Here is a 17,018-nt window from a genome sequence, read left to right as displayed (position 1 = left end):
TGTACTCTACATACGAATTCTTTGTCAGACATCGTTTCGTGAGAATCTGTATTGTCAGCCTGTGGTTTGCCTTTTCATTCTCTTAGCGATGCCTTTTGATAAATAAAAACTCTTAATTTTGTTGAAGTCCAATTTATCGATCTTCTCTCTTGTCATTTGTGCCACTTATGTCTATTAAAGAAATCACTGTTGGTTTTTTTTCCCCTCTAAAATCACGAAGACATTCTGCTGTGTTTTGTTTGAGGAGCTTTGTTATTTTACCTTTATATATTGGTTTCTGATACATTTCAAATTAATTATGAAAGTGGTGCTCAAATTCAATTTTTTTTCCATATGGCTACCCACTTGGGCCAGGACTGTTTATTGAAAAGACTATGGCGCCACCTAAATTCACTAAATTGAAGTGATCCCTTTGTTGAAAGTAAAGCTGGTGATATGTGCTGAGTCTGTTGTTGGAGTTTATTCTTCCAGATCCATTAGTCTATTTTGTCCATCTTTGTGCCAACATGGCACAGAGCCCCTGTATTCTAATAAATTTTGGTATTTGCTAGTATATATACCCCAACTTTCTTCTTCTTTAAGGTTATCTTGGTAATTCTTAAATTCTTTGCACTTCTGTAACCATGTTTTGATCAACTTGTCAATGTCATGAAACGAGGATGAAACCTTTAGGGTAATTGACATTTTAAGGTATTGCTCTCATCAGTGAATATGTCTTTATTTGTAAGCTCGTTTTAATTTCTCTCAGCAACAGCTTGAGTTTTCACAGGTGAAATCTAACACATCGTTTTTAGATTTATTCTTAGCTTTGTTTTGTGGGAATGTACGTGGTATTATTTTTTCAAATGTTTTAAAAATCCCTGTTTTTAACACATGGAAAAGAAACACAGTTTCGATACTGAATCCAAAATTTTAGCTAAATTCATTTATAAATTTCAATAGTGTGTAGATTCTTTTAGGTTTCCTGCGTACATAACATTTCTGTCAATAGCAAGGATTTTTCTTCTTTTCCTGTTGTTATATCTTATTATCTTTTCCTCTTGTGTTTATGTATTGGCTGGTACAGTATCAAATAGAAATCCTGATGAAAGATGTCTTTATCTTGTTATTGATTTTAGGAGGAATACTATAAATACTATATTCGTGATTTCATTGTTGAGTGTGATGTCATCATCAGTTTCAGGCTTGGAAAGCTAAGGCTCTAAGAAGATAAATAACTTGTTAATTTCACCAAGTCAGCAGGCAGCCAGGCTCTCCCCACCCTGAAATCTGTGCAACTTTCTTGCAGCCCAGGTAGCTCTGGGGCAGCACGTGTCCATTAGACTTATGGGAGGAGATTTTAAAAATAGTGTTGCCAGGACTCTACCACAGACCGATTACATTCAAATTTCTAGCAGTGAAGCCTGGACATTCGTAGTTTAAAGACTTTCCCAGGCAATGCTAATCATCTGACAACCACTGATCGAGAAGTACCTTGGCTACAGGTAGGCTTTTGGCTGGGCTCAGCCACGCTTTGCTGCAAACTTGGTACTTTTTGTCTCAGCATGTGCCCAGTGGTCCTGACCCAGAGGGGAGACCCGCCCTCAGATGGCTTCTCTGTCTCTTTCTATATATCTTCCTCTCTGTGCTTTGTTGATTTGCCCACTAAACTGGTTATACAATCCCTTTCATCCATTGTCCCATTCCCTATTTCATATTACTGTTTGTATTTATCCACTTTAGCAATGAACTTTTAACCACAGATTCTGGTTTGCAGTGGCAGGAGAGGTTGAGTGGGGTCCGGGATATATTACGTTGAGGGAAATTGTATTAGCCTGCCTAAAGCCTCTTTAATTTCTGTGGTTTTCTGTTGAGCTGCCAGTTCTATAAAGCAAAGTCCTCATTTTTTTGTAAAGGGAGCCTTTAATCCTTGCATTGTCACAGACCTTGTCCTGAACTCAGTCTGTATCCAGTTCATAGTTCACATTTGATTTCTGCCTTGGACCCACCGGCTCAGTTATTCTGCCAAATGCTCTGCCTGTCCCTCGACCCCTCACCTGTCTTTACTTCCCTGGTCATGACCTCTTGCTCCCTTCTCTGCCTGTAACTGAGTCTTCCTCCAGATTGTACCTTGCAAGACTGACTCATCCTATCTTGGACCCATGAACAGGACTGAGATCACTTTGTAGTTCCTCCTTGTCTGTTTCTTTCTTCTTCAGTCTTCAGATGTGTAGAAAAGTCCAAGAAGGAGAAAATGTGGCGTCTTTAGGGCATCCTTTGTCCTTGTGGCTGATTTTCACTCCAGCAGCATAATTCTGTTTGTTAAAAGCAGGCAACCAATCTTCCTCCTTTACCAAAAATCTCAACACATAAGATAAAAAACAAACATGCAAAAAGCAAAAGAAATGGCAGACTGTTACCAGTGATATATGATGGGTTTCTGTGTATTATCTTGTGTCCCTTTGATATTTGCATAAAAAGCCACCACTGATGCATTTGCAATTTGCATTTGCAGAGCATGGCCCATAAATCTGCCGTGATGTCTTCTGCATGCTTTGGGCTCCTTGGTTACACAAGTGACATGGCCCTCTCCCTGCCCTCTGGAAAGAATCTCAGCATTTGCCAGCTCCCGCTGTGTCAGGCTCCAGGTGCCTCAGCCCTGGTGTCCAGCTGATGGCCAGGACAGATCATCCTCTTCCTCACTTGCACACCCACCCACAAGGAAAGTCTGGGCTTAGGCCCAGTCCATCCCACTCCATGTCAGAGCTAATTATCTGTAAGTGCTTCCAGCAGCAATTTCTTCAGGGACATGAAAGGGCTCAGATTCGATTGCTCTCTTGGCATGAAGTTTATGGCTCATGAGAGGAAGTGTGTGGTTTGGGGATGGAGACTTTCCTGAAATGGGACCAGCCCTTGAGGAGGCTGGCTTCAGGATGGGCTACTCCTGGGACCAGCACAGGAGCTGAGCCAAACTGCTCTCTTTCTTTTCCAAAGGCCACACTAGGGAAGGCAGGGGACAAGCAGCAGAGAGTTCAGGATACGAGTCCCAGATCTGGCATTAACTTGCTGTGAGGCCTGGACAATCCCCTCACCTCTCAGGGCTACTGTTTCCTCATCTTTTAGCCAATACTTTTTTTTCTTTGGTGGTACTGCAGGTTAAACCCAGGGCCTTCACACTGAGCTACATTCCCAGACTTTTTGAGTTTTAGAAAGGGTCTCCCTAAGTCAGTAAATTGCCTTAGCTAGGCTCCAACTTGCTTTTCTTCTGCCTCAGCCTCCAGGAGTGCTGGGATTAGGACCTGGCATCAAGCTGCTGTACGACTTGGGTAATCTCGTCAGACTCCCAAGGAGGGCTACTATTTCCTCATCTTTCGGCTCATACTTCTTAAGTTAGCTGATGCCTCTGCTGCATGCTGAGAACCTAGAAAGGATTCAGGACAGGGACTGCCCTAAGGGGCTTGGATCGAGCAGGGGATGAGCTTGTGAGCTGCTCAGATCATTTGACATGGTACCGGCTGTAGAGGAGTTCAGGCAGAGCAGTGTGGCTGTGTGAAGGAGACAAGTGACTTCTGATCTTGTGAGGAAGGAAACAGAATGAAACCACTTCATTTTTAAGAGAATGGTTTTGAAGTTCCTATGGGATATCCAGGCAAATTAACTTTGAAGTTAAACAAAATGATCCAACAGCAGTTCGGAAAAAGTAGGTGTGGATCTTGGGGAAATAAAGATCAGAGCTGGAAGGTCAGGTTTGAGGGTCATAGTCATGAAAGTCATTGAGGCCACGTGGGTTTGGGTCTGTTGTCCAATACAGTATAAAACAGGCTAGCTTCAGAATCTGGCAGATGCTAGGTTAGATAGAAGCAGAGGAGGAGAGGCTAAGAGAGCAGGTGGTGAGAACTAGCCAACTAGGGAGGAAATGAGCCCCCAGAGTATGGTATCTTGCAAGGGTCAACCTGGAGAGAATTCTCAGAGAAGTAAGTATTATAGAAAGGCTGGGTAAGAGAAGGCTGAGAGGTGAGGTTTGCTTCACACAGTTTTCCAAATCCTCTGTGAAGGAGTCCTCCGCTTTTCTTTTTTTCTTTTTATTGAGTTTATTGGTACATTTTAGGTATACAGTACAGTTACATTCATCATTGGGATCTTGTACCTTTACATGACAGGTCTTGGTTCTCATTTTTTCCCCTTGTCCCTGCCCTCCCTTCACCCCCTCCTCCCCTCTCCATTTACAAACACTTTATTTCCATTTTTTCATTTTCTCATATTTTTTCTTTTCCCTTATTCCCTTTCTCCTACCCTTCCCACTTTCCCTACACCTTTAGCCCGTTTCTTCCTATTTCATATTGTTAATTATCTCATTAGGATCTTGTGTATTCCCCCTTTCTTAATTTTCCTCTGCCTACCTGTCTTTGTTTCTGTGTCCCCCTTGTTGATTTCAGCTTAGTCTCTGTGTTTGTGCCTTGCTCAGTGGAGGTGTTCAGTAATGTCTGATGAATGGTAAAAGCTACAGGGGTGACACTAATTTTCACTGGATTCTCCGGTGAGGGATTCTAATTGTTCATCTATCATTCCCAGTCAGTTAGGAATTAGTCTTATTTTTAGAAGTCCCAGTTCGGGTGTGTACAAGCAGAAGATGTCCAAGCAAGTGGGTCAACTTGTGTCTCCCCGGCTGGTGTGATTGGGATCTGAGATATCCCCAAAGGCCCATGGACTGAAAGTGTGAAACTATGAGCCGAAATAAGCCTTTCCTCTCTTCAGATTGATTTTCTCAAGTATTCAGTCACAGTAACAGAAAGCTGACTAACACCCCTGATGTTTTTAGTAACATCTCAGCCCCAGAGGAGTCTGAAGAAAGAAAGGAACACTAGAGGCAAGCTGAATAGGAAGGCTGGGTGGGCAGACTGATTTGAGAAGAGCCAGGTTCCAGAGCCTTAAATCAGGAGAGTTGACTGCCAAGACCAGCTGAGACAGGGTAGAATCATAGTGCCACCTTGTGGCAGGCACTGTGTGCGCAGATTCTCATTTAGGGATTCCAGTAGCCCTGTGAAATTGATATTTATCAATGGTTTATTTAAAAAATAGCCCTATAAGGTCAGTCTTATCTACTTTTATAAATGAAAGTGAAAAGTAGGCAATAAAATTACTGAGCTAGGAGGGTCAGAGGCAAGATTCATGCTTGCATAAGTCTGACTCCAATGCCTGTATACATCCTGATGTTCTAGGAATTGGTTCTCATATGGGAAAGCTCAAGACCAGGGTGCAGGCCCTTCGGTGACCTCCTACTATGATTGGACCTGCTCAAGTGATGATGGGTGCAGATTCAACTTGGGTTGCTTTGGCAGCAGGCAAAGTGGCAGGTCACTAACATTAGTACCAAAGGTCAGGGAAATCTGGTCCCTGTGCAAGGATACAACATAGAAAAAAACGTATGAAACATATGAACAGGCAATTCCTAGTAGGGGAAATACAACTTGTAAGAAACAAAAGCCAAACCAAGCCAAACCAAAACAACCCAAACCAAATCAAAACAAAAGGATATGTACAGAGTCCACCTAATCAGTATACAGAGTCATACAGATTAAAGTAGAATTTTTATACCCATCAAGCTGCCAGAAATCAAAAAAGACTGTCAATACCAAGAACTGACAAGGATATGGAGTCAAATAAATTTATATACTGCTAGTAAAGGAGAAATTGTACAACCATATTGCAAAACAACTTAGCAATATCATTAGAGTTAAAAACTTGCAAATCCTATGCCCTAGGAATTCCATTCCTATATAGATAGATAGATAGATTTTTTTTTTTTTTTTTTTTTTATCCGGGGATTGATCTTTGAACTCGGGTCCTTGCACTTGCAAGGCAGGCCACCGAACTGCTGAGCTAAATCCCCAGCCCACCATACCTATATTAAAACTCCTATGGAAACCAGCACAGATTCACTAGAAAACATTTAAAAGAATTTTTATACCAGCACTGCCCATTACAACAAAAACGGGGAAATCACTCAAATGCCCATTGGCAGGAAAATGCATAAATGGATTGCAACTGACTTATACAGAAGAATGCCATGCAGCAGTGAAAATAAATGAACCACAGCCACATACAACAGGAGGAAGGACTAGCCTAAACATGACGCTCCTGGAGAAGAAAGCAAATTACTATATACAATATGATGACACTTACGCCAATTACAAAACCTTGCAGGGCCAGGGACTTAACTCAGTGGTTCTGGTGCCTGTTTCACAAGTGCAAAGACCCACGTTTGATCCCTGGTACCAGAAAACAGAACAAAACAAAGAAAAACAACAACAAAAAAACCCAACCAAACACTTCCTAGCAAAACTAAACAGGCACATATAATTAACTAAAACAAATGGAATAAGAACAAAACTCAGTGTAATGGTCTATCTAACAGGGAGAAGCAGAAGTATGAGATTAAGAAAGTGTGTAGGGGCCTTTTGGTTGTGTTTTATTACTAAGGTTATGATAGCTGGGCATCAGTTAGACCTATACATATACACATATGGGTGTTCATTTTATTGTTTGTTCTCCCTTATGAAATTGCCATATATATGGTCTCTTTTGAAGAACTGACACATTTTATAAGTAGGACAACCTAGAAGAAATCTGAGGCCTATTTAACAAATTGAAAGGAAAACAAAATAATAAGCAGTTGCTAATTGTATAGCCAGGATTCCACAGATCCTCTGGGAAACCAAAGTTCAGCAAAGGACTCAAAAGGACTCAGGAATGGGTCCTCATCAGGCTGAGGTCTCTTTCCTCGGGTCAGGAATCTGTGAAATTTATGTTCTCATCTTGGTTATTTCTTCAATGCTGTCCTTTCTTATAACCTCCTTTGTTCACAGTGTCCTTCCACCTTCAACAGCTTTCTACTTTTACTAGTCTACACAGAGGCCTGAAATCTACAAGGTGTCCTAAATCTTAGGTCAAATTGTACTTTCTTGCACTTGTTCCCAGTTTACTGAAAGCCCAACACAAGTTGGGCCTAGAACAGCCCAAAGTGAACAACGCTTGGTCTCTAGGCTAGAACTGGCAGGGGAACAGGGGAGCTGAGCAGACAACGGGGCAGAGAGTCACAACATAGTCATGTTTTCTACATTGTTGGGGCGCGAAAGTCAATGTGGACCTGTTAGTAAACAAATTCCCAGGTCAGATTTGTGGGGAGTAGATTTGTGTGAAGCTTAAGAATCTGTTTTTAAGCAATTTGCAGTGGATTTGATGCAGCTAGGCCGCAGACTCAAGACAAAAAGAGTTTAATGGGATAAATGTGATGATGATAACAGAATTTCTTGGGCATGGGAGCACAGAAGTGGGCGACCTCTCCTATCTGGGATGGGAGCCATGAAAAGTCATGAATGGCTTCCTTGAGCCCCGCCCCCTCAAAGCACCCTCATGGGAAATCAATGTTCATCTATGACTGTAAGCCACCTCCCCACCTGCAGGAGGCGCTCTTCTCTGAATCACCATTGCTGCAGGATGAGGCCTGGCCTGTAGTATGTGCGAAGGGAGTTAGCAGAGCAGCGTTCTAGACTAGGGAGCAGGCTTGGAGTCCAGGCCTGGGGTGGCACTAGGCCCTGGGGACCAGAAACTCCTTGACCTGTCTTCTATGTTCAGATTGGCCCGTCTCCAATCATGTGCTAGAAACTAAGGAAAGATAATGTTTGGATATGATGATTTTTACTAACAGAATGAGGAACCGGGGTAGCACCCACTCTGCAACCAACGTGAGATTAAAGAGACCGGATCGATTGAGACATTTCTCCAGTAGAGTTGCTGTAGCTCCTGAGCAACAGGCTTAGTTCTTGCTGCAAGGAAGAAAGGGGCTGAGCACTGGATAATTAAGAGGTTGCTTATGTTGGCAGTAGGGCTGCTTCTTGTTTCTAGGCCTAGAGCAGCCCCCCTTCTTTCATTCTCTGGGCCCAAATGAGGCCCCTCTCCAAGGGCCTGCTAGTCAAACACTTGGCATGAATCCCCTCCTGCCAGGGGCAAACTGGCTGCTGTTTGCTCCCTTTTACTAAGCACATCAGGTGAGTTTTATTGCGGACAGTTCCCTGGGCTCCTGTTTCCACATTTGTCTCCGTTGAGTCTGAGATTGCCAAAGGCTTTCACAGTTAATGGACCTTTCTGCTCCCAAGAGCCACTTAGGGAGGCACAGAACTCAGTGGTGGTAATTAATCAAACGAAGTGCAGACCTCTGGAGAGCCTCTGGAGCTGAGTGTCAGGAAGGCAGATACAGGGACAGGGGGCTCAGGGAAGTGGCAGATGTGGGAACATCAACACAGGTGTGTTGGGCCTCCTTGTTCTGACCTGCCCCATCCCCACTTCCTACTTCTAATGGGAATGGATCCTGTGGTTTTTGACATCTGAGAGGCTGCAGGGGCATAGCTGCCCTAACTATTGCAAGCAACCACCTCTTTATTCTCCCTGTCTCATCTCCTGACCTGTGATGAAGGCTGTGTTCCAATCTCTGGTGCCACTTTTTGAGAGGAAGGATAAAGTTCTCTTCAGAACCTGGGATCTGAAGCCAATCACTTTTTAATTTAATGATCTGGGACAACTATCTGTGCCTCAGTTTGCTTTTCTGTAGAATAGGAATGATGATGCTGATCTCAGAGGGTTATTGTAAGGAATCGATGGTACGATAACATTTGCACACTACTTTGCCTGGAACCTGGTACAAGTCGTTCATAAGCAGAAGATCTTAGGATGCCAAGAGCAAGTGTGGCCAGAGCAGGGCTTGCAAAGGGAAGTCTTTATATGGCATTCATGATCCTCCTTTCCCCAGGCTTATATCTCTCGGGTGGGCAGAGAGAACAAGGGTTTCATAGAAGTAGCCCCCTTTCTTTGTTCTTTTTGGTACTAGGGATCAAACTTGGGACCTTGCGCTTGCAAGGCCGGCATGTTGCCACTGAGCTAAATCCCCGGCCCTAGAAGTAGCACCCCTTCTATGAGAGAAGGTGGTGGAGATTGAGGAGGGGAAGGAAAGATACTGAGATTGGCCTGCTGCTAAATCCAAACAAGAGGGCACCTACATTTCTTAAACATCTCTTCTGATCAGGCATTGCCTGCTGTATTTCTTTAATTGCCAAACAGAATAGTCTTAGGGAGGCTGTGGCCAACAGCAAGTCATACAGTGTGGAAGAGGAAGCCAGGGTTGCGCTCAGAATGTGTGATTTCTACGTAACTGTTCTTTCACTACATTTTTCTGTGGTAGATGACCAAAGTCTAGACCCTGGGTACTTGGGCTGATATCTGTTACCTAGAAAGCCTATGGGAGGTCATTGGTTTCTACTGGACTCAAAGAGGAGGCCTCCAGGTGCCAGAGTTTGGGACATTTGGGGGGTGGGGGCTCATTACCAGATTGACTTTCGCCTCACATCGGGTTCTACATTGTTCTGGGCAGCTGGACCTGGCCATGTCGGGGGCCGGAGGCTCTCTCATTCCCGTCACACACAGGCTGCGATGCTCAGAGAAGCTCCCTCTCTCCATCTGCAGGTGGATGGTGTTCTGTGCTTGGCTGACATTCTGACTGATGACAGCCATTCAGAAGCCACGCGGGCTGAAGCTGCAGCTGTGGTCGCCCAGGTCACCTCTCCCCATCTGTCCTTCACCCAGCATCTTAGTAGCTTCCTGGAGAGCATGGAGGAGATCGTAACAGCCCTTGTCAGTGAGTCGCCGTGGGTGGCTGGGAATCTGGGTGGGAAAGCCTGGGCACAGTGGTTCTCAGGAAAGACGAGAAAGGCCTTCCTGTCTGCTGCTTACCAAGCCCCAAATATGACCTTCATAGATGGTCACACTAGCTTACACCACACCATCAATGGACCAGAGTCAGGCTTTGAAGAACTCCATTGCCCAAGGTCACCTGTTAAGGTACATCAAGCCCTCCAAGAAGCAACTGGAATTATGGTCATGTTGGAATTAAATGGTCTCCCAGGACAGGGAAATCCAGGGAGGACTGGGCTTCAAATTTGCAGGCTCAGACCTTTGTCCAGAAAAACTGGTAAGCTTTGTTCCTAGTGTCTCACTGTAGCCAACAAACAGCGGCAATGAATGGGACAGATGATTCTCAGCAGGAACCAGCTCAGCATGACCTGCTGCAGGAAATCCCACTGCTGGTCTCATATTATGTGGCTGTGAAAGTGTCGATTCTTCTATGTCCCCCTATTCAAATGTCTGTCTTTCTGGCAGGAGAATCATAGTCAAGTATCTAGAATATGCTCTTTTGCTAGCTTTTCCTTTCTAAACTGCAGAAACTAGAAGGATTTGTCTGAATAAAAATCTTCTGGGAACTTGTTTTGCAAACCACTTCCTTTCTATAACAGAGCTGGTAGTGATCTATATTTCTACTTCTGTTACCACTGCTGTCACCATCTCTATATCAACATCTTACTGAAACTGAATGAAAACTTATTTTACCAGAAAATGTAAGGTTAGCTCTTGGAGTCACCATACCAGGGTTGGAACTAGCACACATTTACAGGCAGCATGGAAATGGGCTAGGAGACAGAACGCTTGGATCGGGGATCTGTTTTTTTTTCACTCACTCATTCAATAAATACAAGCCCATGAAAGTGCTTTGTGGGATTCCGCCACTCCCTTGTTGTGTCACATTGTAAAGTTCACTTTTAAATTTTCTTAATGTACAAAATGGAGATTGCAATCCATTTCTTCCAAGTGGTCTCTTAGCTCTAGAATTGTAGCATTTGCCAGTACTTTGCACATAGGTGACATCAATGAGATTGGCTTTATAGCTGATTCTAGTCAAAGGAGCAGTAAGAAATGCACAGACCAGGCAGGAGAAATCAATTTTCCAACATCCACGTTGATTCAAATCAAGAAACATTGAAGTCCATTGTTCAACATCTTGGCTGGAAGGAACTGAAGAGACCGTAAAGTATAGCACCCACTCCACAGGGGCAGAAGTCTAACTGTTAAATTGCAGAAACTAGAAGGATTCATCTGGGTAACAATCCTGAGGGAGCGGGAGAAGTTGGAGAACTTTCTCAAGCCCACACATTAGCATTAGGATCTACCATGCCAGGGATTTCATACCCAAGCATCTACCAGAGCTCAGCAGGAAGCAAATGAATTGAAGAGAGTCAGATGGAAGAAGAAAATAAGGAGGTTTGAGTTTGATATTAAATTGACAAGTACAGTCACTGTTAATTTCCAGTTGATTGTTGCCTTGTAGGAAAGGCTGGATTTTTAAAGATATGGCATAAATTATAATTATGTAGAAAATCTCCCAATTTATAAATATTATTAAATAGTAAAACAAATACACCAAAAGCATGCATAGTCCATAAGGCCTTTCATTATCGTCATATGCCCATTCCTGCTCTTTTGCCTAGGCTGCATTTCTCCTGGGAGAAGAGAGGTCTTTGTATTTATTTCATCTTGCTCAAGATGCTCTGTGCAGTCTGTTCTGAGATTCAGCAGGTGGAATATATCTGCTAGGCGGAAAGCCAGATAGAATATATCTGTGTTTTGGTGGGAAATAGCCCTCCAATTTCTTGCCATTCCCTGGAAACATTTGTAAATGAGCCACTGGAATCTTCGATTTAATCTTCCTAACACATCCCAGGTGACTCAGGCTGTAGCTCAAATAAATGTGCAGCAAAATTAAAAGGCGCTTAGATAGCTGTGTTAATAACTGCTGTGTCGGCAGTCGTGGCCGCTGCATGAGAATGAGGGGGAATGTTTGGACCTAGAAGAAATCTTACGGAAAAAGCAGAATGGGCCAATGAGTTCCGTAGCCTCACTCCAAAACCTGGATGTAGAGAGCGGGGCCTGGAAGAGGTCGAATGATCCAAGTGGTCAAATGACCCAAAAGAATGGGGCAGGCATTGGATATGGGAAATCACAGTTCTTGATTCCTTAGATAGTCTTTCATTCCAGCCCTGGGTGATTAGATGGAGATTCTGAGTTGTTTGGCAGTCAGGCCTGGGCAGTAGATTATGGAGCTGCCCAGAAGCAAGTGTTATCTTCCTGATAGATCTGGACCTAGGGCGGTGGGAGCATCACTGAGAATGAGTCAGAGGTGCTTCAGTGAGAATCACTTGACATATGGATCCCTGATTCTTTCATTTATGAAATTGTTATTAAAATTGCATTGTAAGGTTGAATGAGTTGATGATATAAAACTGTACAGCAGTAGCTGGCACAGAGTAAGTAGTCAAACATATAGTACCTGTTGCTGCTACTACTCGCTTCTCTGAGACTCAGCTTCCACATCTGTAAATAAGGCAGATCATATTGTATCATAAACGTGTCCCGAATTTAACAGCATGGTGCGGGGCATACCACAGGTGTTTGATGAATGTCATTGTCCCTTTTTGGGAAGGGATCAATAACTCCATTCCTTGGAAGGTACCAAGAGGACCTGGAAGCAGCGGCTCTTTGTCTGGAGGGAAGATATAGGGACCAAGATAGAACATACCTCAATTCTGTCTCCTGAATGTTCTCTCTGTGCTAGAGCTGACTTCCAAAGTGTGGTATTTACTCTTGAGGTTTTGTAGAAGTGTTATAGGAGAGGCCTAAGAGACTGAAGCATCTTGACTGGAGATCAAGTTGGAGCAAAGGGCCAGGACTCAGGCCTATGATGATGGTGGTATACCATGGACAGAGCCCCTTTCCACATCCTCCTGAGACCAACTCCATTCTAGATGCTGAAAAGCCTAAGGAGGAGTATGTTAGGTGAGGGGAAGAAGCCAGACATTTCTCCTCAGAGGCTCTTCCTTAGTAAAATTGCAAAGGGTGAGTGGGGACATTTGGTTAGGGCTGGGCTATGGCCAGTAGGAGCAGATAAAAGAGTGACCTTCAGGGGCTTGGTGTAGGCCTTTTCTGTAGCCAGATGACCTTCCTTCTGGGACCAAAAGAAATACCGAACTCTGATGATGGCAGCAGTAGTCTTTCTGTTTGAACTTCAGCCTTTTAAAGAAAATTTAGCAGCAGCCTAGTGTACATTACTGGAAATACAAATGGACTGGAAGTTCATTCATGCTTCGTGGGCTTTGTACATATGTTTCCTTTATTCTAAAGCTTTCTCTCTTCCAAATATTTTCATGACCTGCCCCTTTCCTTCCTTAAGGTCTAAGCTGTAAAGTCGCATTCTTCAGAATATCTTTCTTGTGTACGCTAGTAGGTCCCTACTTATTCTCTGTCTTAGCACTTGCTTATTTTCTCCCTCATATTTCTCAAAATTTGCAATTAGTTATATTAAATTTTTAAAGTTTATTTATTTATTTTTATTTAAATTGAATTTATCAGTACATTCTAGGTAGACAGTACAGTTACATTCATTACTGGAATCTTGTACCTTTACATGCCAAGTCTTGGTTCTCATTTTTTCCCCTTGTCCCCACCCTCCCTTCACCCCCTCCTCCCCTCCCCAACTTCAAACACTTTAATTCCATTTTTATATTTTCTCATATTTTTTTCCTTTTCCTTTATTCCCCTTTCCCTATCCTTCTTTAAAGTTTATTTTTACTAGTAAAGTATAAACTCTGCAAGGGCAAGTGCACGATCTGTTCTTTATCAGGACATCATCCCAAGACACCAGGGGTGCCTAGCGCATAGCGTTCACTCAATAAATACTTGGGGAAGGAGTGAGTTAGAGTTACGCATCAGCTTTCCAGGCACTGTTGCCCATGTAGATAGGTACATCTCCCTCCCTAGTAACTGCTTCCATCGTCCGTAAAATGAGTTTTGTAATCACCACCCAAATGACCTCCCAGAGCTCTTCTGGGAACCAAGTGAGATAACTGACAGGAAAGCACTTGGTATCGAACTCTTTTCTTCTCTGTGCCATACAGAGCTGTGCCAGGAGGCCTCGTCTGGGGAAGTCTTCCTGTTGGCCTCTGCGGCCCTTGCCAACATCACCTTTTTTGACACAATGGCCTGTGAAATGCTTCTCCAGCTGAATGCCATCCATGTCCTCTTGGAAGCCTGCAGCGACAAGCAGAGAGTGGATACACCTTATACCCGGGACCAGGTGAGAGGCTCGGTTTATAACCATGGTGACAGAGGATCGGAGGCCCGTGGGTGAAGGGAGGCAGGATGATCTGGCAGCGTGCGGCCCATGCTGGTAGTGGCTTTGGCTGGCACACCGAGCTTTGTGTTTCATAAGTAGGTAAATGATATGTTCTTAACATCTCTCATTGACCCTGACACCTCTTTATGACCCCCTTTCCCACCCGTGCCCATCCCACCTACCGCAGGCCTTTCCTTCCTCTCCATTCACACTCTTCATGCTTGAATGAAGCATGAGGGACTTGGCAGAAAGACCCACAGGCAGGTCCCTCTGAGGGTCTGCATCCCAGTCACGTTGGTGCCCGTCTCACTCCCTACCCTCCAGTGAATTACTTCTCTCTCCCTGTTTCCAAAAAGCAAACTAAAACCCAAAAGTAAATCAGGGACTTGCAGCAGACTTTGATTCTGGGGCTCAGCCTGTGCATGGGCCACAATATTTTTGTATATTTGAACTCCATGTAAGGTTTTGTTTGGGTGGAAACAAGAGTCTTACTACAGAAAGGTATTTGAGGACATTGAATGGGGAGGCTTTAAAGGCTCTTTGAGCTCTGGTGTTCTGGAATTTTATCCCATCCTACCTCTGGCTACACTTGGCATCCCCTTTCCTGAACAAGGGGTGGAGGAAGTCGATTGTGTTGAATTTTAGATCTCTGTGAACTCTGCCCGGTACCTAAGCTCCAGGTCTGATGATTTCACCCAAACCCAGCCCAGCTCACCTCTGTCAGAATTTAGTTCCCCAGCCCCCATATTTCTTCCAGCCTCATCTCTTAGCTGAAGCTGTCTTAGCTTTGATTTCTAGCTCCTGTCCCAGCAACTTCAGGGGAGTTGACTTCAGCTAGTTAGAATTGCCTCCCTTTCCTAGAGTCTGTACCTCACAGTGCAGAGCTGACTTACCTAAGGATATTCATTCCTCTTTTATTACTTTATGGGAACTTTTCCCCCATAAGACCGTGGACCATTTTCTATACTGCTCTAAGATTTCTTAGGTCTTCTGACCTGGAGCTGGCACATGTGGTGACGTTCCCTGCGTCCTTGCTTGGGCAATGCAAGGGAAGAGACAGGATAGTCCTACATTAGTCATTTCTTATGCTTAGAATCACCTGTGGAAGAGAAACTCCTAAGGAAATTTTTCTGTCCAAGCATTTGTTGATGAGGGTTCTAATAATACTTTCGTGCTGCAGATACTTGTCCCATTTTATCGGTGAAAGAGGATGTCGTCTAAATGATATGGCTGGTAAATAGGTAGGCACTATTTAATTCATGGCTCAAGTTATACCTGTATACCTTGAGTCACATTGGCTGCCAAATTTGAATGTGAAATGAAAGGGGCAGTGACGCTTTGGGGTCAGAAGCTTGGCGTTGGTCCTGCCCGGGCCACGTATTAATCAGGTGACGTTGGGCAAGTTGTAGCTTCTTGGGTCTGTGTCTTTTCATCTATTAGTTAGGACATTAATGTCTCCTTTGCCAGAACAAGAAAATCTATAAGAATCTGACAAAATACCTAGCTTCTACTTTTATTAATAAATAGCAGATATAATTATTTTTCAAACGTGATAACCCTAGGTGCAGCAATTAGAATTGTCCAAAATCCTCAACTTGGCCTTCCAAACCGTGCATGATATATTTCCAGACTTCCTTTCCTGTCTAATCAATCACTTCTTAGAGTTGGGCCATTCTTATGAAAATAAAATATGATGATTTGAATAGATATAGAACAGCCAAGATGGTGTGGTTATGAATATTGGCCAGTGTTATTGATACTGGAACATAGCGTTGAATGGGAACCTCCGGAGAGGAGGACTTTCACCCGTAAAATGGGAATGTTGTTTCCAGTTTGGGCATCTGTGACTGCAGAGACTCCCTTCTGATCATGAGGCGTGGCGGGCCCCCTTTGAAGCCTCACTGATTCCAAGGAAGGAGAGGGATCTAGGCAGGGAGAGAATATAGTGATGCTGTAGGCAGAAAGCAATTTTCTCTGCATCTGGAGTCTGGAGCTTTTTCCATCTCTCTGAGCCAGGCACGTCTCCTGCTGTCCTCAGGATGGCTTCACCTTCTGCCCTGGCTCAGAGCAGCCACTTAGCTGGTGAGAGTGTACCCATTAAAGAAACAAATGGCTCTTTCCTGCGGCAGAGGGAGGATTAAGGTGATCAGAGGGCTCTCTGTAATGAAGACAGAGAAGATGAATTAGGCTCTGAAGTACTCACCACCCCCTGAAATACTTAGGAGATTAAATGCCCCGTGAGGCTTCCGGTAATGAATCTGCCATTGACGCCCATGCTGCCCAGAGCTGTTTGGTTTTGAATCTGTACTCTGCCTGCCTCTGTTTGGATAGTGAGAGCTGCTCTGTCATCCCAGCAAGCTGAGTCCACTTATTTGTCCAAAAAAGGACAACTGGCCACACCTGTCCTGGACCCCCCGCCTTGGGTTGTGGACAGCAGTGAGGCAGCCTTGGCCTTGGGCTCTTCCAACCCCTTCTTCTAATCCAGAGCAGGCCAGTGTGGGCCGCAGCTGGATATGATCAGGCCTCAAGAAGAATATTCTGCCTAACAAGAGATTTGTACGGCCCTGGGGTTTTGTGCTCAGGGCCAGTGCTGCCCTGAGAATCCAGCCACAGACTTGATAGGGATGGAAAAGGGGCCTCTCTCTAGGCCTTGTCTGTCAAGCAGTGACAGTCTAGGATGGAAAGGATCTGGTTATTTTTGTCTAACACAAAACAGACTTTAACTGAGCAGGGCCTTTAGTGACTTTCAAAAATTGCCTTTGCTAAGGTAGAGGATGCTGTATCTACTTCCTGTGGCGGTTCATAGTCTGCTTGGCATTTTATTTATTTATTTATTTATTTATTTATTTATTTATTTATTTATTTATTTATTTATTTATTTATTTATTTATTTATTTATTTATTGGTACCAGGGATCGAAGTCGGGTCCTTGCTCTTGCAGGGCAGGCAGCAGAACTGCTGAGCTACATCCCCGGCCCTGCTTGGC

At 44.0% G+C, this 17,018-nt stretch overlaps 1 protein-coding gene across 1 annotated transcript in view; it reads left to right on the top strand.

The window, feature by feature from the left end:
• The window catches only part of Insc (INSC spindle orientation adaptor protein), a 121,902-nt gene that overhangs the window by 90,559 nt on the left and 14,325 nt on the right, over positions 1-17,018 (top strand). Inside the window, 2 exon segments of the mRNA XM_010615371.3 lie at positions 9,496-9,667; positions 13,815-13,993. Of these exon segments, the coding sequence (XP_010613673.3) occupies positions 9,496-9,667; positions 13,815-13,993 (351 nt within the window).

The sequence above is a fragment of the Fukomys damarensis genome, unplaced genomic scaffold (genome assembly GCF_012274545.1).
Source record: "Fukomys damarensis isolate Sample0158 unplaced genomic scaffold, DMR_v1.0_HiC HiC_scaffold_16, whole genome shotgun sequence".
Lineage (NCBI taxonomy): Eukaryota > Metazoa > Chordata > Mammalia > Rodentia > Bathyergidae > Fukomys > Fukomys damarensis.
The sequence above is the reverse complement of the archived record's forward strand: the minus strand, read 5'-3'. Positions and strand labels throughout refer to the sequence as shown.